The following is a 22990-nucleotide window of genomic DNA, read 5'->3' as shown; positions in this document are numbered from 1 at the left end:
ATTATCCTCCTCTTATTTTATATACATGCTCATTAAACAATGTTCCTTATAAAGTGCTTCTTTTATACATTATATATTGCAACATGCCACATGGCCTAATTATTTGTGATTTGCAAAACATGCTTTCAAATTAACACTCCAATATAGACACATGATATAGCGGTAAAACCGCATCACTCAATGAGTTGCATGCTTTGCACATGAAAGAAAGCGCACTAAGACGGATACAAATACTATTAATTGCAATACAAAAAAATTACCAGAAAGAATTATCCTCTTATTTTGTATATATGATTGTTAGAAAAGGTTCCTTATAAAGTGCTCCTTTTTTACATTATATATTGCAACATGCCACACGGCCTAATTAATTATGATTCGCATAACATGCTTTCAAATTAACACTCCAATATACACACATGATGTAGCGGTAAACCGCATCATTCAATGAATTGCATGCTTTGCTCATAAAAAAAGCGCCCTGAGACGGCTACAAATACCGCCGTGTGCTTCACACAATATTGAGTCCTATCATGGACACGAAAAAGGAGCACATAAGGACGGCTGCAAATGCTGCCGTTGTAATGCACATAAAGCTGAACCCTGTGACGGCTCACCAACAGACATATAGATAACTCTATTGATATCTCATACATACATATTACCTGTTCCCAGCTCTTGCTATGTGTAGATGCCAAGTGGCCCGGTAAAATTCTTAAACCCGACGCGCGTTTTGCTGTCAATGCTTCCTCCAGGGGGTGTGTCTATGTAATGGACCGTCACCATACTTGTATCACCCAATGACCAATCATGATAGAAGGGGAGGGGTTTGGCCATAATGATCATTCATTCATATATTTTCTCTCACAAGTTTTCAGTCATTGCAGCCAAATTAAGGTTAAGAACAGGTAGCATACTATCAGCCGCTACACCAGCCATTGTAAACAAATTAAAGCAGATGATATACTGCAGCCACACCGCATCTAATCACTAATCTAGCGCTGACATATTATAATGAACCTTTACTCATCAGGTTAAGATCGACTCCCAGTATATACCAAAATCGATTACCTACAATTCCAGAACAGATGAAAACGGCACAGCATATTTATCTGTATTTGGACCCACCATATACGTCTCCATTATATGCAATTCCAAAATATGTAGATAGATATAGCATAGCATATTGAAGCATGTTCATCTATATTAAAGCAAATAGATATTCTTCTAGAATTATTGCCCACTAATTCAAACACATAAATCAGTCAGAAAAGCAAAAATTGCCAACTTTGTCACTATATAGTAGCAACAGAGGGACAGCAAAAAACATTTTTCCACTAAAGGAAAGATTTAACCTACATGTCTGTTCAATAGATGTTAAATTTCCAATAAATATCGGAAATGTTATTTCTAGGGAAATCATATAAACTCAGATCAATTTTGTATAACAAAAAAATTATATATATAAAATAAAAATATGTGAAGAGATTAAAAAAAAAAAATCAACCAAAAAAAACCCGAGCATATTAAATGCATAAATTCAAAAAGCACTTTACAGAATGATGTATTTTCCTGGCCGTCTAATGGAAGCATGGAGGCTGGTTGAACCCCCCCCCCCCCCCGCAGGTAGGGACCTAATCCTGCCAATCCATACACCAAAAGAATCGGACAAGAGCAATCCTCTCTATAAGAGCAAAGTGAAGTGATATCACAGGTGATGGATGTAAAATACATATAACATTCAATATGTATATTATAAGTGAAATAAAATAAATAAAATTCTGAAGTGTGTAGATAGACTATACAGTGAACTGTAAGTGATAATAAATAATAGTCACCATAAACCAAATTATTAGAGTGAATAAGAATAATTATTGAAAATGTGTCTACATCAGTGCCAATATGTGAAATTTATATAAAAATAATTTATATCTATACAAAAAATACACTTGTATAGGAAGATATTAAAATTAACCCCTATTATATCAGACATCTATCCACTTCTTAGTTGTAGTATATAATTATAAAGAAACGCTCAACTCCCTTTTTAATATAGTGGGAAAAATTTCCATACTACATTTCTTAAAATATCCCTCCAATTGCATACAATTATAAGTATAGCACACTCTCCTAGCTGAAAACATGACTTCTACAATTGAAGCACATACTATAAACAAGCCACCTGTATGTATGTGTGTGTGTGTGTATATATATATAACATTCCCGTTATCTCAGAGATAAAATATAGAGACCACAAAATTTTACACAAAAATGTCCAAACTCTTCCAACGAGTATTCAGTGTTTCCATCTTTCGTGTGTTATTTTCCAAGGCTCTTCATATGATTAATTATTCCTTCTCTTGACCAATCATTCAGGCAACCAACTCCATAGATTTCAGATCATGGATGAGCAAATATGGACCTATATTTCTAAAAAAACAACATTAATTAAAATCAACACAATCACACACAAACAATGAAAACATAATTAAAATAACTAGATACTTTGAAATAGACTGCGTAATGATCAAGCATAAAACTGTATCAACATCAAATCTCACAGGAATGCTCCAAAGCCAAGGTTCTCATTGAGACCTTGAGGAGTTAGTGTGTCTAATCTATAGATCCAGCGGCTTTCAATCTGGGCCAACAGTTTACCCAGATCCCCCCCTTTGGATCCTACATTTACCATGTCTATCACCTTTACCTTCATGCAATGAGGAATACAATCATGAAACCTCTTGTAATGTCTGGGGATCGTATTCAAACTTGCAATATCCTCCACCTCCTTTGCTTTAACTATATCCAAATGATGTTCTCGTACACGAATCCTTAATTCTCTAGTGGTGAGCCCTATATATACACCTTACCACAAGGGCAGGTAGAATGATAAATGACTCCCATGGATGCACATGTAATAAATTTTCTAATTTGATAACTCTTAGATCCATCATGATTGGAAAAGTTTTTTTCCTTAATACAGTTGGAACAGGCTTTACATTTGCCACGTGGATAAAATCCTTCCATTGTATCATCAAATGGTCTCAAAGATTTGTAGGCCTTTTAGTCACAATAGATGGAATTGGGGGCAACGCTGTTTTTAATACTGGAGCCGTGTGTAAAATTGACCAGCGTTTAGTAATGATCTGTCTAAATTTATGCCATTTTTTATGGTACACCGTAATAAAACGTACCTGATTTTCTTCAGAATTTTTAAATTTTTGCCCATATAAAAGTTGATTTCTTAGGTGTACTTTTTGCACATAAATATCCTTTAGAAACAGTTTTTTGATTGTAACCCCTGACGGCTGACATGTCCCGGCTTTGATGCGGGCTCAGCGCCAGAGCCCTCATCAAAGCAGGGGAGATGTCTGATCACATACTGTGCACGTCGTTGGACATTAAGGGGTTAATATTGTACCTGTTGTAAATCATCTGTAATAATGTTCTTGTTCGATCACAAGATGTTGCTGTTGCCTATGCATTACTGAAAGACTGTAAAATGCAAAATGAATGTCAGAGGTGGAGCTACAAATTAAGGAGATGTGAAACACAGGAAGAGGAAATGCGTCCATCTTATGGGCAGTCTGCAGTCTGAGAACAGGGAGAGGACTTGCCGGAGGGGAATCCCAACAACCTCTCATCAAAACAATCCACCAAGGCCAGAGCTGCGGCAGAGTGGAGCTGATTGTGTCCGTGACCAGAACCTGTTCAGATGTGAGGAGATTTCTGCCAAGGATGCTGCTGAGAAATAGAAAAGCCTCAAACCCTACATGAGAGGTGTTGGATGCTGAAGGAGTTAAGTCACAGTCACCAACTGTACCATTCACCTGCTTGAGAGACCCCAAATCCTTCTGTATACATCGATTGTTTGTCCAGATAAGATTCTGGTTGGTAAGAAAACTAAAGGTACTGTCACACTTAGCAATGTACCAGCGATCCCGACCAGCGATATGACGCGGTCAGGATCGCTGGTGCATCGCTAAGTGGTCGCTAGTGAGCTGCCACACAGGCAGATCTCACCAGCGACATCGCTGGGGACGGGGGTCGCTACTTACCTGTCACACTAGGCGATCCTGCGTCCTCCTGCCCGGCTCCACGCTCGTCTCTCCACAGGAAACGCCGCAGGAAGCTGACGACGAGAAACAGTCCTGGACGTTCTCGCGCGATCAGCGAATACTAGCGGGGGAGCGGGTCGTAGGTAAGTATCAGACACAGCGATGTCGCTAGCAATATCGCTATAATGTCACAAGTTATAGCGATATTGCTAGCGATATCGCTTAGTGTGACAGTACCTTTAGGCACACTGCGGCGCCGCAGTGGATAACCGTGCACGCACCTCCCTACATTATGGCACCAAAATATTCAAGGCTGAGATAGAGCCTGTAGCTAGATATATATGCATATTGCCTGTTTCAGGCCATGATTATTGCCAAAATTAGCCTTTGGAAATTCCGGATTTGCTGCCACATTTTCTGTTTGTTCCATAATTAAGAATCCTAATCCACACAAGCCACTCCTAAGTGCCGACACTGCACACAACGGACTTCAGACCAAACTTTAACTTTCTTTGTTTCAGGAGAGAGTTCCTGAACAACATTATAGTAAGGGATAATTGTTCAGCTTCAATAGACTTTGTTTACAATTAAATAGCTGTCGCAATTGGGTAATCTTTAAGATATTTTCGATATAGTTGATGCCGGACTGTTCCTCTGAGATCATTGAAGTCACATCGAGATTGGAGAGGGATATTTGTTTGGAGGATAGAGATAATTGATTTTAAGATGGTAAACTGTTGTGCTGTACCGCAGGAGATCCCCGTACGTTACACTCATATTATTGTCCCATTTCCCAGGGTAGTAACAGGCAAGCGGCTTTGACAGGCACACCAGTAGATACATTTATAGAAAGTATAGTAGGTATTGTTTGGGAGTCCACAGCACAAGGGTCTCAGCCTCCCGGTTGAATGTCTGTATAATGTTTTGAATGTTTCCTATTTTCAGGTTGAGTCATCCACATAACAAAGTAAAGTAATTACGGTGAGTGAACTGTGTAGGAGACTTTTCTTGCCCATGACTTCGCTGTATCCCGAGGAACACAGCCCGGTACACAACTTACAAATACACACCATGTTTGTAGGCTGAAAGGCACTGTATATCATTCCATAAACACCATACTATCAGTGAAGTTTGCAGGTGGGAACATTATGGTGTGGGGCTGTTTTTCAGAATACGGCACTGGCAAACTTTATATAATTGAAGGAAGTATGAATGGGCAAATTTACGTAGACATTCTCGATAAAAATCTGCTACCAGCGTGATGAGGATGAAACTAGGGAGTGTTTGTGTGGAAGAATGGGCCAAAATCACACTTAAGGAATGCATGTGACTAGTTTTTCCATACAGGAGGCGTCTTGAATTTGTCATCACCAACAAAGGCTTTTGTACAAAGTATTAATACATTTCAGTAAGCAAGCTTAAAAAAAATTTCCTGTGTTTTTCTCTCATAACTTAATTTTATGGACATTTATAGTTTGATTTCTTTGCCTGGATGGGTTGTTGCCGACATCTGGTGAGAATTTCATGTTAATGGAACCTTTTGAAATTATATTTACTTAAAAAAATTGGTGACGTGTGCAATACTTCATTTGCTGTATACATGTACTTATTATGCACGCATTGTACAGATGTACACATATTATACATGGACATGCACATTATGCGCACATGAACCTCTGTGTGGCTTCTGTTTCATTGGAGTTTGTGTTGGGCCTGTTTCTGCACAATCAATGGTTCACTCTTAATCTTAAATCTTAATCTTTATATAGCTCTAACATATTCCGCAGCGCTTTACAGTTTGCACACATTATCATCACTGTCCCCGATGGGGCTCACAATCTAAATTCCCTTTCAGTATGTCTTTGGAATGTACCCGGAGGAAACCCACGCAAACACGGGGAGAACATACAAACTCCTTGCAGATGTTGTCCTTGGTGGGATTCGAACCCAGGACTCCAGTGCTGCAGTGCTAACCACTCAGCCACCGTGCTGCCCCAATATTGACCTATGAGGAGCATGTAACTGAGCTACGTAGCACCGTCTCCTCCTTACTGATGCCAATTTCTTCACTTTCAGGTGTTTCATGGTAGCAAGTAGTGGCCGCTGACAGGAGGCATTGATGAAAGTGGTGCTTAGGGACATGGTTTGAGTTAGCATTCTTTCTGTCCAAGGGTAATTTGAAGTCGCTCATAATGCAAATTAAGGCAGCAGAATGGTGCACTGAGCCCTTTGCCACACCAAGGGTGCACTGAAGCTGCCTCATTTGCATATGGAATAAAATGAGTTGTGAAAGTAACTACAACAATGAAATATGTCAGGCAGGTGTGGTTTTTACAGGGGCTAAGTTCCCTGTACAACTGTTTAATTTTCATTTTGGGGGTGACTGACTCCTCTTAAACTAAATATTCAGTAGAACAGCAATAATGTTTTTTCACTAAAGATTCCAAAATAAAGCTTTGTATGTATGGTTTTTCAACACATCTCACTCTGCAGGAACTTTACGAACGTTTTCCATCCTAATTAGCTATGTGGACATTTGGATTGAACTAAAATGTACGGTATTCAAGACCGTTCTTTCAGAAGCATCTGTCCCTGGAAAAGTTTGATATAAACAGAGTTAATTTGCTACATCAGTGCCTGATCTGTCGGCAGGCACACATTACTATCAATACAGTCCTCTTTATCAGGAAACTCCACCGATGTGTAAGAATTCACACTTTGAATTTACGATTGTGGATTTTAGAGTTAAGTTTTGTTCTTTTTTGTTTTTTTCATTTCACTAAGATAAATATTTTGTTCCAATAGAATCCAGAAAGAAGACAAAAGGAAAAAAAACAAGTTGTCTTGAAAGAAAGGAAAGAACGAGAAGAGGAAAGCAATCTGTTTTGGGACACTTGGGTAAGCTCGCTTGTCATGTAATCATGTCTATGCTGTACATGACATGTAAATACAAATGATATGTAAGCAAGAGATTTCAGATTATCTTCAATTTCTGGATGTATTCTATATACCGTTTTGTCTCTTTCCTATTTACACCGATATTAAATGTCAGAGACAGGACAATACCATGTGTTGGCTCAGTGCCCTCATGAAGTTCCTTTCACAACTGTTAATATGATGACAGATCTAGTTCGAATATATATTTACGAAATTTGTAATAAACTTAAAATATGAACTAATCTATAATGGCAAAATCTTCTGTTGCCAGTGGTCAGACAATGTTGATTTGTAAGATGTCTGAAAAAAATGCTCGGTTGCTCCAAATAATGAAATATGAATGTTACTATGAGCTTTAAAATGATGATCTTGGCACTCACAACCGTATGCATTGCAGGGTTCAAATTCATGCATTTGTGATTCTGAGGTCTAAGATATATTTCAACAATACTTCTATTAATGTAACAAAGCTTAGCAACTTTCATATCAATTTAGCCTGTAGATAGCCATTAACATGTTGCCATTCCTAAAAACCTTCACTGAAGGGGCCCCTGGGTTGGATCCATGTAGAAGCTGCTAGCTAATTGAGTGTGTTGCAGAAAATGACAGGAACAGGTGGTAACAATTATAAAATCGGAAGCAGATAAGTAGTTATGGGGTAAACAGGTTCAAGTTCAAGAGATGAGGCAGTATCATAAGGTTGAGAAGGGCAAATTCCAGAAGTGCATTCAGGGGTTAAACAGAAGAATAAATAAAAAAACAAATATAGGAGAATAATAATAGAAGTCAATCTAATATAAAGAGCACCAGACCAGTATGTGATAACATCTAAGGGTAACCTTTCTTCTTGTGTAGAGTGATGAGACAGGTCTGGCATGTCAGAGTGATGAGACTTAGGGCCCCGTGACATATAGCGATCTCGCTAGCGAGATCGCTGCTGAGTCACAAGTTTTGTGACACAACAGCGATCTCACCAGCGAGATCGCTGTGTGTGACAGCGATCAGTGACCAGCCCCCCTGCCGGTATCGCTGATCATTGTAGGAAAGGCCAGGACTTTTCTTTGGTCGCTGGTCTCCCGCTGGCCAGCACGCATCGCTGCGTGTAACAGGCGGGAGACCAGCGATCAGCTGGTAACTAACGTACACATCAGGTATCCAAGGGACGTGCATCCCTTAGAAACCCGATGTGTATGTTAGTTACCAGCGCGCTGATGCAAGGAGCTGGTAACTAACGTACACATCGGGTATCTAAGGGACGCACATCCCTTGGATACCCGATGTGTACATTAGTTACCAACTCCCTGCATCAGTGCGCTGGTAACTAACGAACACAGTGACGCCGCGCGCTCGACGTCGCTATGCTGATCGCTGGTGAAGCTGTCTGTTTGACAGCTCACTAGCGATCACATAGCGACTTACCAAAGTCAATATCGACCCTTTCATGAGCCTTGCCATGTGACTAAAGACAAAAGTCAAACCTGATTCTCAATTTAAAGAAAGTGTTTCGAGGTATTGTCCCTTGTCAGTGCAAAGTATGAGATCTTATTTGGCTAGGTGAGAGGAATGGGATCTCAGGGGTAGCGTTTCTCCTTGTGGATGAGTGATAAACCAAGCCAGGCCTGACATGTCAGAGTGAGGAGAATTAAACGCCATGTATTCTCCTCAGGAAATTAAATATGCAAATTGTCTCTTCAGAGAAGAAGAGGACTAGATCTCATATTTTGCACTGACTAGATGCAATACCCCAAAAAACATGTCTGAAAATTCAGATTCTGGTTTGGCTTATATCCTAAGTCACATGGCAATGCTCGTTAAAAGGTTAATATTTACTTTTCGGATTGCTGTTTCCTATAGCTGGTGCTAGAGTTCTATTCCTCTTCCTCTCTGAAGAAACAATTTGCATATTTAATAAATGTCAGTAACAGATCAACTAAAGGGGATTTATATCCTTCTGCTTGTTGGTCATCCGGTTGAGCCCAGTGATTGGCTAGCCTACAGGACCATGATTGACATCATTATTAGAGTTAACCTTTTTGGCTAGGCTGTGCACACTCCTACAGGTAACGTCAGTGGTCTTTACTTGTCATGCAGTATGGGAGGTGCCACCACTCTTTGCACTGTCAGCGATGGAGCATGGACAGGTGAGCGTATTACACCTCGTCACTAAACAGGGCTCTAAAAGTGTTATTCCATTGTGCAATTGAAAAAACAAGATTTAAAATTAGTTTTTCATTTGACAAAAAATGCTAGATATCTTACAGTTTTGTGTTTCACAGAGATTCAGTTTCTATAAAAAAAGAAAAGTTATGGGAATTGTAATAAAAAATAATTTTGTCACTCTTCTCCACTTGTTTGGTGAGCTAAATGCACTGGAGAATATATGACTGCTAGATTCACTCTGGGAAATTTATGTAAATACTTTTATGCCCAAAAAAGAGAAAGGTATTTTAGGAGTAATGGAGCAATATCTTTATTGGCTAGCCAGAAAATAATTTTTGGGTAGCTATTAGTCCTATAAAATGTTTGTATTTGGGGGCGGGAGGCATGCAAGTATTTACATACATTTTTCTGGCTTACATGGTCCCATAATATAATTTTTTATTACCGTATTTCTTATTGTACATTGCACGCTGGAAAATTGAAAGACACTATGTTAAATCTTAACCTTCTTACTAATGTCTGTTCCTGCTCACCTCAATGGTCAATAATTTCAGTATATAATGTTGTTGTTGAGTGTTTAATTCTTGGAACTCCGCTACGGCCTAAGGCTCTGTCCACTCTTGTATTAGTTCTTCCTTTACATACAACCGACATTAGACGGGGCTTACAATAGGATTCATATGTGAAGACCCTAACCTCCAGTGTTTAGCTTAATATCTCATTCTCTTGCTATATGTCCATTAATAATATATTCTTATAAAAAATGATTTATGATTCATTATAAAAATGAACAATAATAAATGATTCAAAGTGTCTTTTGGTTTGTTCTTCTTGCAGATCTGACATCATCATTCCCAATAGATGGAACATTTTTTAGCAGCTGGTTGGCTCAGCCAGTTCAAATCACCACTGAGAACATGACAATGACTCAATGGTCCTTAAACAATGGTCACAGGGAAAATGATGCTTCCGGTCTTCTTTCTGAAGAACTATTACAAGATGAAGAGACCTTGTTAAGCATCATGATGGATAACTCGCTCAAGTCCCCTCTCAAACAGATGGAGACTGTAAAGAAGGGGAAAAGCAAAACACGAACAAATGGAAAAAAAAGAGGTCTCAGAAACAGCCATGGCACCATTTCTCCAGATGACCAACTTGCCCTATGGAATGATTTGAAGTGCTTAACAGATGAGGCAAAATTGCCTACTAATCAAAGACCCAACAGAACTGGAAAAGTATATGCCAAGGTACAAGTGGAGAGAAGAGGGCAGAGTGATAAAAAAAACGTAAAGAAAGGTTCTGCTCTATTGCATGGGTCAAAGACCGATGACTCACAAAACCTTTCAGATATCAGTAAAGTAGACAATGGGGACATTTCAGTAAAATTGGTTCAACCGGAGTCTAATTCTCTTGTCAAAGTGCCTGACTCACTAGGTTGCGCAAAGTCAATGGTGAGATTTCGATTACCAAAGGGTAGAAAGGCCAGTTTGAGGTCACAGAGTGAGAATTCTGAAAGGGCAAATGGACGTCAAGTAAAAGAAATGCCCAAAGCAAACTCCCATTTAGACATAGAAACTGATGGCTACTACTCAGATGTAGAAATGACGGACTCTGAGGAGGAATCAAGTCAAGGAAGAACACAGCTTAAGCAGTTTGATGCCTCAAATGATGACATTGTCCGAATGAGTATTTTGGCATCATAAGTTTCGAGCTGAAAAGAAACAGGAACATTTCTTGATGCCTAAACCATAATATGACTGCCATGTACAACTTTTCCTTGCTCTCAGCAGAGGTGTCTGTCATATGTATATATAATGTGTTTTACATATACCCACATATATGTAACACATGTCTTTCCAGCACAGTTGTCTTTCTCTACCTGTAGTCATATTAAACCTCACAAACATAGTTACTTGTACTGTAGATGTCCCGTTGTAGCTAACTAGCATTTCCCAGTTAAATGCAAGCATGTGCATCAAGGGACCCGTGCTTCTTGTTCCACAGCAGCCATTAAAAGGTGACGTGGCTACAGCTGTATCGGTATTGGGCATTAAATTTAGGACAAAACACAAGTAGTTTGTGAGTTTAACTTTCTCTCATCATTTAATGATACGAAACATTTAGTAAAATAAGCAAAACTGTTATTAGTAGTTTAAAGCACAAATACATTGCTTATTTGAAGAAAGCACTTATTATATGTAGAGGAAGGCAACTTTTGCTATTGTAAAGGTTTATATGAACTCATTATCTTCCGTCCAGGGCTTTATTTGTTGGCCATGAACAGACATTAAACAGCAGAAGTGTGCAGCACTATGAGCCTCTCTTGGCTCTCCTTATCAATACATCTGCTACGTCTGGGAGTGGAATATGCAAACAGCTATTGGAAGATATTGACATTAAGCCCTCTAACAGTCGGTTGGATTTACTTGCTCAGGTGGACAAACTAGGCTTCACCTCTGTGGTTTGGCCAAGAGGGGAAAACATAGGCATTCGTTTTGTAACAAAAATATTTTCAATGAACCATATGTGGTCATAAGGGAGTACATAAACCATCTACACTGGGACGGGAAGCTTTAGGGTTCTCATGTGTTTCTTTCTTATGTATCTTATTATAAAAACTGTAAATGCCATAATATAATAATGGATGACTGATTGCATTCTTCCTGTTGAGCTATGTGCCTCATGATATAAAACTGTCAGAGGAGATTTAGTTCAGTTAAGCCCACCATACACATAGATGACTGTTGACCAAGCAATGGTTAAGACGATCATTCGGATGGCAGCCATGTCAGACGGATCTCCCATACACAGGAGCTCTCATTCTCCTGAGCGCTTCTATGTTTTCCATGAGAGAGCAGCTGCCAAACATGTCTGTAAACGGCTTATCTGTAAGAGACAGTAGCATTGGTCAAAATCAGACATTCCGGATTGATATTTTCTCCGACAATCAATTGCCCAGGGCTCCCATTCACATTAGACTGTCAGACAAACCCGTCAATATCGACATTAGCTTAATGCGTATGGGATGGCTTTAGGGTAAGGTTCAATCCACAGAAATGCCTAACAAAATAGAATGAATGCTTACCTCTCCATTGATAAAGGATTTCTCTGGTTTTTGTTTTTCACTCCTTAAAAAAAAAAAAAAGAGCCAAGAGAAACCTTTTAACACAGGTGACTGTACAGTTTTAGTTGTGTTTTTTTTTTTTTTTTTTTTTTTCTTTGTATTTTTATAGCATTTTTCTATTCAGCACAGGGGGCGCCACAAAAACTATAAATGCACTTACTATTTCAAGTGTGGAATGTCTACAGATTGTCATAAGAGAATAATGTTTCAACAATCCTGCATCCAGTAACATATAATATACATTTTCACAGAATCTGACAAAAGTGGAAAGTTAATTTTCCTTTATTTTTGGATTGTTTTGCAGATCCTCAAACTTAATGTTATTACTATGGCAATGCTCTAGTAATCCGAGGAACATTATGCAAAGGTCTTGCAGTTCTTCAATGATTTGGGAAAGTTTAGGCAGCTTTTCTGGGAGCAGTTTATCCTAAACCCTCTTCACAAGACCTGATGCTGGCGATGTATTGCACTGTACATAAACTCTGGCATCCTGACCTTCTATCATAATGCTGATTTTCAGTGGCGCTTCCTAGTTACTCAAGGAACAGAGTAGCTCCTCCACTCCAAATACAGCTCTGGCCTACTCTCAGCTGAGGGGCTACATATGGTCCTTACTGTACATATTCCTTAATGATTGCTATCCGAGTGCTATAAAGCTGTATTTTCTGAGAAGGAAAATGGACCCCTTTGTGCTTATGTACCACGATAAGATTACCAACCAATAAACTGAGAGGTCATATAGCGCTTCCAATTCTGAAAACCCTTCTTAGATTGAGCATTTAAGGGTCGTGTCCTAATTGTGAAATGTTCTTGATCATTTCACAGGGCTAGCTCCAACTACCAGCTTCAAACATTGTTTCTTATTGTATGTATCTGTGTTGGCTTCAGATGTATAGATGTACATGTCTCAGGTCCTTACCTCGTTTGCACTTCAAATTTTTTGAGAGATCTGTAAAAATTCAAGTCATGGTTTTGTGTAACCTGTTTGTGCTCTACAATCCAGTAATGTAAAAATATGTCCCTCCTTTAATTGCATAGTACTAGTGATCGATTTGGCGTATGACAAGGTTTTTGCCTTTGCTAACAGGTATAGGTGAAATCTATGCTGTCAGAAGGCCCCAGCCTTGAGAACGGCAAGAATATCTATTACTGTCAGCAGCATATGTGTGTGTATATATCTACTTTGTGTGTACATATGTACTCACCCTCACACCCATATAATAGAAGAGTCTGTTGGTTTCTTTTTACAGCGAAATCTACGGGGGACTATTAGCTCATCAGCTGCCACTCGACTAGTTCAGTCCCTCCTAAGCCTTAAAAAGTAATCCTTTATTTTCAGTGCTAACCAGACATGCACTTAATCGTCTCATTCCACCATTCACTGGTCACTAAAATATTTGACATAATTCAATTAGTGTGACCCCAGGGTGAGCTCAGGGAAAACCACAGGTCAAATAAACAGTAACAGCAAAAACTGCAAAACCTAGGGCTTTTCTGCAGCCCAAAAACCTGTAGCTTTCCACGAAAGCAAAGGATCCACCAGATACACCGTATGTCGACAGAATTCACTCAACAGATGCCAAAGAATGCTTGTACGTGACTAAGAATTACATCACCCCACTATGGATCTTAAGCAAATATTTGCTAACAAACACAAATAGGAATTGTTTCAAACTTGGATCATATGAGCTCACAACACCCTGAGATACAAGTTTACTATAAGGGAGACGTGAAGTCTGGGAAGACTGCGCCTCCTACTGGATTAAGTGTATCACACCCACAGCTTTATTTTATCAACGATGAAGCTTTTCATTAGCAACCATACCAGCAGCTTAAGGGGTCACATCCGTACCCTTGTCAAATGTCATTTCCACCGTTTTTATCTACAGATATACTGACCTAATAAACCAGCCAATGCTTTGGATCAGTATAACAAGAATTATACCCCTTAAACTAACATTGTTATGTAAGAAGTCAACTAAACACGCAGCGTGAGCAAATTTACATTACTGTTAATAACTCACAGAATTTGCCAAGGTTGGAAAGCTCTATAAAGCTCCTGTCTTCATTGGTGAAGGAGCCAATGACGGGCATGTGTGTTAAAACAATGTTAAATACAGTGTAGGACTCGTGGAACTTTACATGCTTGGTAGTTTATAGATACAGTTACTAGTATAGATTCCAAACCAATAAGTAATATGCTGCATTTAATTGTTCTTGCCTCTTTGTGCTTCAGTTAAACTATGGTTAAGATATATCCACAATCCACTGCTTTGTGCTCGTAGTGTTACTTGCCTGATCAGTACAGGAAACAAACATTCTGAGAATTTCTTTAAGGAACAACTGTCTTACAACATACGTAATCACAAAGGGTCTGCTCTGTTCAGAAAGTGGGCCAGGGTCACTAATGTCACTAGACCTGAAGGTTCTAGATGTGCCTCTTGTTACTTGCTCAAGTGTGTCATAAACTAAAAGTTCAGCTCATAGGTGACTGCCTGCAGTGTGTCAGGACCAAATTGGAACTACCATCTCTTGTGTTGAAAATGCTCCAAGATGATAATGTGCACATTATATATCATCGAAATTAATTTACAACATAAGTTAATGTTGGCCAAACCTAAATCTGTACGGCGTCTTCCAGTTCTTCCCCAACAGATTGGCAGGAAAGCTGGATAAGGCATGTGGAATTCCAAAGCCTTTGTTCCCATGACATAGAAGCCATCAGAGATGTGTGGAAGTAGCTCAGCCATGATATTTCCAAAGGCCCTATCTTTCACTCCCTCAACATCATCTGTTGTGGTTGAGGCAGGAGGCCCCCCATAAACATTCGATCCCTCTAAAATCATCAGGTTCTGACAACTTTTATGTAATGTGTATAAGGCTGTAATACAGTACCTGTTGTTGGTCTTGACTTTCATTTCGAGCAGGCAGTATGATGTTGTGTTAATTGATGATGTTTGGTAGATTGTAACCTTCTATATCAAAATGTTTAATCCAGATATTTATACCTTTAAGCACTTACTAATTGAGGTCATGGATTTCACATTAGTTCCTCTTATGATTGTCATTGATTGGTAAACCAAATCTGTAAGTCTTCAGGTAGTTAATAGTTCACAATTACCCATGGAGCAATCATCTTATTTCATGACCATTAGGCTGTGTGCACACGCTGCGGATTTTGCTGCGGTTCCGCAGCGGTTTTGGCCGCTGCGGACCCGCAGCAGTTTTTGCTGCAGTGTACAGTAGCATGATTCCCTATGGGAATCAAAAACCGCAGTGCAGACGGTGCGGAATTTTCCACGCGGATTATCTGCGGTTTTCAATCCGCAGAAAGAATTGACATGTCAATTCTTTCTGCGGATTCTCCTGCGGTTTGCCACCTCCTCCATTGAGGAGATGAAAAACCGCAGGGCAAAACCGCAGAGCAATCCGCAGGTAAAACCGCAGGTCTTTTGACCTGCGGTTTCACCTGCGGATTTTACAAAATCCGCGCGGATGAATCCGCACATAATCCGCAGCGTGTGCACACAGCCTTAAACTAACTTGTAGCACATTAAGAAATTTCTACTTGTCAAACATATCTATAAGATTTGCAAGTTCATACTGCCATCACCTTTGTATCCCTACAGAAACAGCATGGAATTAGCAGTTGTTCTTTAAAGAAAATTCTGCCTACTTTCTCCATTGTACAAGTAAAACAATATCACATCAGATGCAGAAACTTCTATGAATGTCACAGGAGGACAACACTCCTGTCTTTGTTTTATAAGAAAAATAAAAGTGATGTGCCATTTGTTAATATAAAGAGAAATATTGAAAATATATTGAAAGAGCAATTATAAATTATTTTTGGCTTATGTTGCAATATTTATTTTCTTGTATTAGAAATTCCTTTGTAGACGGAAAAAAAAAATGTATTTTTCATTAATGCAAAGACCTATTTCTCCTTTTTGTACATTTTCCATGTTAGGCGATCCTTACAGCAATATAATATATGGAACTTGTTCAGTGTTACTGTATATGCATGCAGTTTGTGTTGCTTGGAATAGTTTTGTCAGCCATTGTTTTCTTCTTGTTTAGAGTTCAGCTTTCGCTTTAAGACACATGGGACCACTGCCCATTGCTCATGAGAACTCTTTTTACGTTCCTTCAATGTGATTGCAAATGCAGTTAATAAAGCAATGTTTTATGTGTACGTGTGACTTATGTCATTCATATTGAACAAGAACGAATCATATAGTTTGGGTTATCAATATAATATTTTAAATTAACATGTTTAGGACTAATCTAAAGGTGTTATCCACATTACATTTTTGTTCAAGAGTCCACCAATCATGAGCTGCCTAGATCCCAAACAACCTATGGTGGACATTCATCAAACACCATACATCATTTTTTTTTTTAGATCATAAAAGAAACTTAATTTTTTGCAGACCTATAGTTGCAGAAAGTATTGTGATTTATGGTGTTACAACGATCCCAACCCTTAAAAGAAGTAAATAGTGGGTGATGCTTGGCTAGAAGGGTGCGGCCAAATGTGAACTGAGATTTTCTAAAATTAATTTTAAAAATTAAAATAAAGAGTCAAGGGCACTAAGCGCAATTAAAGGTACAAAGCTGCAGGTTACAAGACAAAACCACCTAGTTTGGCCAATAAAAACAATTTAAAAATGTATAGTTTAGAACTTGCGCTATGAATGTACCCTAAAATAATAAATAGATAAATACTATCAGCTATCTATATTGATAATCGTCTTATCATGTCTGTCTGTCTGTAACCGAAATCCCGCGTCGCTGATTGGTCATGGCCGGCCGGCCTCGACCAATCAGCGACACAGGATTTCCGTGACAGACAGTCTGTCCCATCCAGTGTGAAACTTTCCCATCTAGTGTGACAGTCACTCACCCCAGAGATGCTGCATGTCCCTCCTCCTGGACGGAGAGCGCAGAGATCTCCCGCAAGTCCAGGCGTCTCTGGAGCAGCGATCCGCGCGGCATACACCAGCAGCAGCCCGTGCAATGTGAGAGCCCCGGAGCCGCAGGCCGAGCACACGGAGCTCTCCCCGCCGTCCGCACTCAGCGCCGAGCACCGCAAATGTCATCACTACATTCCTGAAGCACGGGCAGGGGGTGGGGCGGCAGGCGGCACTCTCACAGGGGAGCCATCAATCACCGGAGACCCCGCCCATGCCAAACCCACCGGCAACTCCAGCCTGAAGAGAGGGAGCGATGGAGGGAGCAGCAGCTGTGAGACACCCGGGTCCCGGGCTCTACGTTGTGTGCGGGGACATATACTGTACAGCATGGAGGGATGGCCGTGTGTCATGTGCATATGTATATTATGTACTCTGTGTATGTACATAGATTATGTACTATATGTGTGTGCATTTATTATGTAGATATTATGTATTATATGCATAACAGGAAAGGGGGGTGAGGGTAAGGGGACTATGCATACCAGGAAAGAGGGGTGAGAGGACCATGCATACCAGGAAAGAAGGGTGAGAGGACCATGCATACCAGGTAAGGGGGTGAGGGTAACCATGCATACCAGTGAAGGGGTGAAGGGATCATGCATACCAGGAAAGGGGGGTGAGGGGGACTGCATACCAGGAAAGGGGGGTGAGAGGGACCATGCATACCAGTAAAGGGGGTGAGGGTAACCATGCATACCAGGATAGGGGGGTGAGGGTGACCATGCATACCAGGAAAGGGGGGTGACTGTGATCATACATACCAGCAAAGGGGGGTGAGGGGACCATGCATATGTATTGTATGCATAACAGGAAAGGGGGGTGAGGGTGACGGGACCATGTATACCAGGAAAGAGGAGTGAGGGGGACCATGCATATAAGGAAAGGGGGGTGAGGGGGACCATGCATACCAGGAAAGGGGGGTGAGGGTGACGGGACCATGCATACCAGTAAAGGGGGTTGAGGGGGACCATGCATAACAGGAAAGGGGGGTGAGGGGACCATGCATACCAGGAAAGGGGGGTGACGGTGACCATACATACCAGGATAGGGGGGTGAGGGGGACCATGCATACCAGGAAAGGGGGGTGAGAGGACCCTGCATATCAGGACTGGGGGGTGCATTATTGCATTATTATTAAATCTTCATTAATAAACTGCATACATATTATAGAATACCCGATGCGTTAGAATCGGGCCACCATCTAGTATAATAATAAAAGGCTTAGTAATAAAAAGCTTAGTAATAAAAATAAGTGCCAATAAAGGGTTACCTTGGTATGAGTTCTGAAACTGAATAGATGAGTAGTAGCCTTTAGAGGAAGGTCCCATAAGGAAAGCTGGATGATCCTCTTTTCAGAGCTAAAAGGAAAGGTCGTTACCTTTTAAGGCAGGTCCTGTAGGAAAAGCTGGGTGATCCTGACAATAAAGGGTTACCTTAATGTGAATTCTGAGACTGAATGGATAAGTGGTAGCCTTTAAAGGAAGGTCCTAAAGGGAAAGCTGAATAGTCCTCTTCTCAGAGCTAAAAGGAAAGGTGGTTGACCTTTAAGGAAGGTCGTGTGAGAAAAGCTGGGTGATCCTGCCAATAAAGGGTTACCTTAATGTGAGTTCTGAGACTGAATAGATGAGTGGTAGCCTTTAAAGGAAGGTCCTATAGGGAATGCTGGATGGTCCTCTTTTCAGCGCTAAAAGGAAAGATGGTTGCCTTTTAAGGAAGGTTCTGTTAGAAAAGTTGGGTGATCCTGCTTTATATGAAAAAAGCTCAATACCTCAGTTCACAGTTAAACTCTCCAGATGGTCAAGTGCTGCATTAGATACAAATAGGACACTGTCCCGGCCGGTGACAGACGCCCGTGATGTAAGATACCAGCGCCCTCTCGTGTTCAGTCCAAGCGCCACGTTCAGAATCAAGCCGCCAAGGTGTAGAGATGCTGCAGGACCTTGCGTGACGTCACGGCCATGTGATGCAATCACGTCACTGGCTAAGGAAGGCACAGGGGGGCCAAAAAAAGCTGTCCTACGCGTTATGGAATGCACTGATTCCTTCGTCAGAGATTTTTTACTAGGCTTTTTATTACTAAGCCTTTTATTATTATATAGCTGATAGTATTTATTATTTTATTTTAGGGTACATTCATAGCGCAAGTTCTAAACTACATTTTTTAATTCTAAAAATTGGTGTAGATTATGTCAGAAGTCTATTTAATCTCTTCACTGGGAAAGAGTTCAGCATATGAGAGGGGTTGTTTCATCGGCAATCTAGCACCTGTGTTAAATGGGCCCACTGCATCCTCCTGTTAGTGTATCTGTTTAGAGACCTGGGCAGGCAAAACATATCTGCATTTTTTCTGCTGTTCTTTGAATTTTTAGGAGGATGTTTTAAGTTCTCTTTTTGTGTTTTGCTCCTTTGTACTTGCTCTAGTTCCATTATAGCCTTCCTGAGCAACGGTGCCCAAAACTGTACACAGTACTCCATGTGCGGTCTAACCAGAGATTTGTACAGAGGCAGTATAATGCTCTCATCGTGTGTATCCATAACTCTTTTAATGCACCCCATGATCCTGTTTGCCTTGGCAGCCGCTGCCTGGCACTGTCTGCTCCAGGTAAGTTTATCATTAACTAGGATCTCCAAGTCCTTCTTCATGTCAGCTTTACCCAATGGTTTCCCTTTCAATGTGTAATGGTGATATTGATTCCTTCTTTCCATGTGTATAACCTTACATTTATCATTGTTAAACCGCATCTGTCACCTTTTGGCCCAAGTTTCCAACTTATTAAGATCCAGCTGTAGCAGAATACTATCTTCTCTTGTATTGATTGCTTTACATAGTTTTGTATCATCTGCAAATATCGATATTTTACTGTGCAAACCTTCTACCAGATCGTTAATAAATATGTTGAAGAGAATAGGTCCCAACACCGACCCCTGCGGTACCCCATTGGTCACAGCGACCCAGTTAGAGAATATACCATTTATAACCACCCTCTGCTTTCTATCACTAAGGCTGGTTTCACACTTGCGTTTTTTTGCGCTTTTTTTAGGGCAAAAAAAGCATGCGGTTTTTTTTCCCTATCTTTTACATGGGTGCGCATACACATGCGTTTGTATGCGCATGCGTTTTTTTGTAGTGTGCGCTCGGGCAAACAAAAAGCATCCTGTTGCATTTTTTGTGCGTCCGACTTGCCCCAAAAAACGCATGCGCACGCAATGCGTTTTTTTACAGCCAAACACCCATTATAGTCTATGGGTGCGCATGGTAATGCGCACGTATGCGCAAAAAACGCACCCAAACCCACAAAAAACGCACACAAATGCATGATGCGTTTTTTTATGTGCGTTTGCACTGCGCCGCAGCGCAAAAAAAGCAAGTGTGAAAGTAGCCTAAGCCAGTTACCCATTTACACACATTTTCCCCTAGACGCAGCATTCTCATTTTGTGTACCAACCTCTTGTGTGGCACGGTATCAAACGCTTTTGAAAAATCAAGATATACCATGTTACTGGCCTATAATTTCCAGGCTCACTTTTAGAGCCCTGTGGAACAGACCCTGTCACTAAATATAAGAAATAGTGGTTTGTCTAATTACATTACTTATTTCTCTCAGTACTCCTGGGTGTATGCCATCCAGACCTGGAGATTTATCTATTTTAATTATCTATTTTAACCCCTTTCCTACATTAGACATACTATTCCATCCGTGCTTCCCTGAGACCCCCGGAGCACTGCTGCTCCGGGGGCCTCCTTCCCTGCAGGTCCCCGGATGCAAAATGGCGGGGACCTTCGGGGGCCGCAGGGAGCCAGCTTCCTCAGTGCCTTCAGAGCGCAGGCATGAGGAAGCCTGTGTAGCGCCTGTGTCAGATCGCTGATCTGTCACAGCGATCTGTGATGTGACAGAACAGCAATCTGTCACATAACAGTGATGTCCCCCCTGGGACAATGTAATAAAGTTAAAAAAAAAAGTCAGATATAAATAACCATGGTACCGCTGAAAACGTCATCTTGTCCCGCAAAAAACGAGCCACCAGCGTCATCAGCGAAAAAATGAAAAAGTTATAGCTCGCAGAATAAAGCGATGCAAAAACAATTATTTTTTATATAAAATTGTTTTCATTGCATAAAAGCGTCAAAACATAAAAAACCAACACACTGAAGATGTAGGCCAACCTACAGCACCACCTACCACCTCTTCAGCTCGTGTTGCAACCTCTTCCTGCAGCTCACACACAGCTGGTTCGGCTTCCTTACAAGATCACCATGGAAGAACCTCTGGCACTGTTGTCCAGAGACCCAGTGACATTCCACCCATAGCACCACGTTCCCTGTCATCCTCACACTCCCAGGCCTCTCTACAGCCATCGGTAGCACAGGCATGGGAGAAAAGGCGGGCATACTCGGCAAACCATCCCCGAGCACAGCTCTGAATGCTGGCATTGCAAAACTACTGGCCCTTGAAATGCCCTCATTCAGGCTGGTGGAGACTGACACCTTCCTTAACTTCATGGCATTGGCAGTCACACAATACATCGTGCCCAGCCGCTTTTATTTCAGCAGGCAAGCCGTGCCTGCCCTGCAAAAGCATGTGGAGGGAAAAATTAAACATGCGCTACTAAACGCAGTCAGTAGCAAGGTCCACCTGACCACCGATGCGTTGACCAGTAACCATGGACAAGGGCGATACCTTTCCCTCACTGCCCATTGGGTCAATGTTGTGGAGCCGGGTACAGATCTTGAGAGTGGCGCTGTTCGTGTTCTGCCAACTCCAAGGATTGCAGGAATCCAGTAAGTACACATTGACTCCTCCTCATACTCCAGTTCCTCAGAATCAGCGCTGCAGGAGCCGTCACGGTCTACCTCCACATGGACCCGTGAACGCTTACCCGATATGAGCCACACAGCGCAGGAGCTCTGGAATGCCATCAAGCAGGAGAGCAACGTGTGGTTTGTGCCAGTGAATCTCCAGCCAGGCTTGGTAGTGTGTGACAATGGCCAAAATCTGGTGGTAGCTCTGGGCCTAGGCAACCTCACTCACATCCCATGTCTGGCACATGTACTCAACTTGGTCGTGCAGAGCTTTCTGAGGGACTATCCGGATCTTGATGCACTGCTGCACAAGGTCAGCATAGAGTGCGCTCACTTGCAGTGTTCCAGCATGGCAAGATCGCGCATTGCAGCTCTGCAGTGCTGATTACGCCTTCTGGAACATCGCATGATATGTGACCTACCCACCAGGTGGAATTCAACGTTACATATGTTGGAGCGGTTGTGTGAGCAGCAGGCAGCAGTAATGGAGTACCATCTGCATCAGGCGCAAACAAGTCGCGCTACGCGCCGGTCACACGTCAGCACCACTGAGTGGGCCTCTATGAAGGACATCTGCCACGTTATGCGTGCCTTCGATGATTCCACACGGATGGCGAGTGCAGATGATGCACTAGTCAGCATGACTGTCCCCCTTATCTGCCTGCTTCAAAAAACACTGCAAGCACTAAGGGAGGAGGTTTTGGAAGAGGTGGAGGTTAAGGAGTCACAAATGCCATCTTCTTCTGGACAGTCTGCGCAACGTGGTTCCTCACAAAGGCCTAGGCAGGGGACACTTTGTGAGGAGGATGATGAGGAGTCAATGGAGGAGGAAGACATCTCTCCAGAGGAGGGAGGTACACAATGCTCTAGTAGTCAGTATGTAGAGCGAGGGTGGGGTGATGCAGAGCAGGCAGAGATGACGCCTCAAGCAGGGGAC

At 41.3% G+C, this 22990-nt stretch overlaps 1 protein-coding gene across 3 annotated transcripts in view; it reads left to right on the top strand.

Annotated features, from left to right (window-relative positions):
- Positions 1–16471, top strand: part of JADE2 (jade family PHD finger 2) — a 385012-nt gene extending 368541 nt beyond the window's left edge. For all 3 annotated transcript variants that reach the window (XM_073573758.1, XM_073573756.1, XM_073573757.1), the window contains exons 11-12: positions 6861–6953; positions 9990–16471. In XM_073573758.1, the coding sequence (XP_073429859.1) occupies positions 6861–6953; positions 9990–10855 (959 nt within the window). In that variant the 3' untranslated portion in view covers positions 10856–16471. The remainder of the gene's footprint in view (positions 1–6860; positions 6954–9989) is intronic.
- Positions 16472–22990: the final 6519 nt, after the last annotated feature.

The sequence above is a fragment of the Dendrobates tinctorius genome, unplaced genomic scaffold (genome assembly GCF_039654945.1).
Source record: "Dendrobates tinctorius isolate UK_male_01 unplaced genomic scaffold, ASM3965494v1 ptg000036l, whole genome shotgun sequence".
Lineage (NCBI taxonomy): Eukaryota > Metazoa > Chordata > Amphibia > Anura > Dendrobatidae > Dendrobates > Dendrobates tinctorius.
Note: the sequence above shows the minus strand (reverse complement) of the source record. Positions and strands in the feature narration are given on the sequence as shown.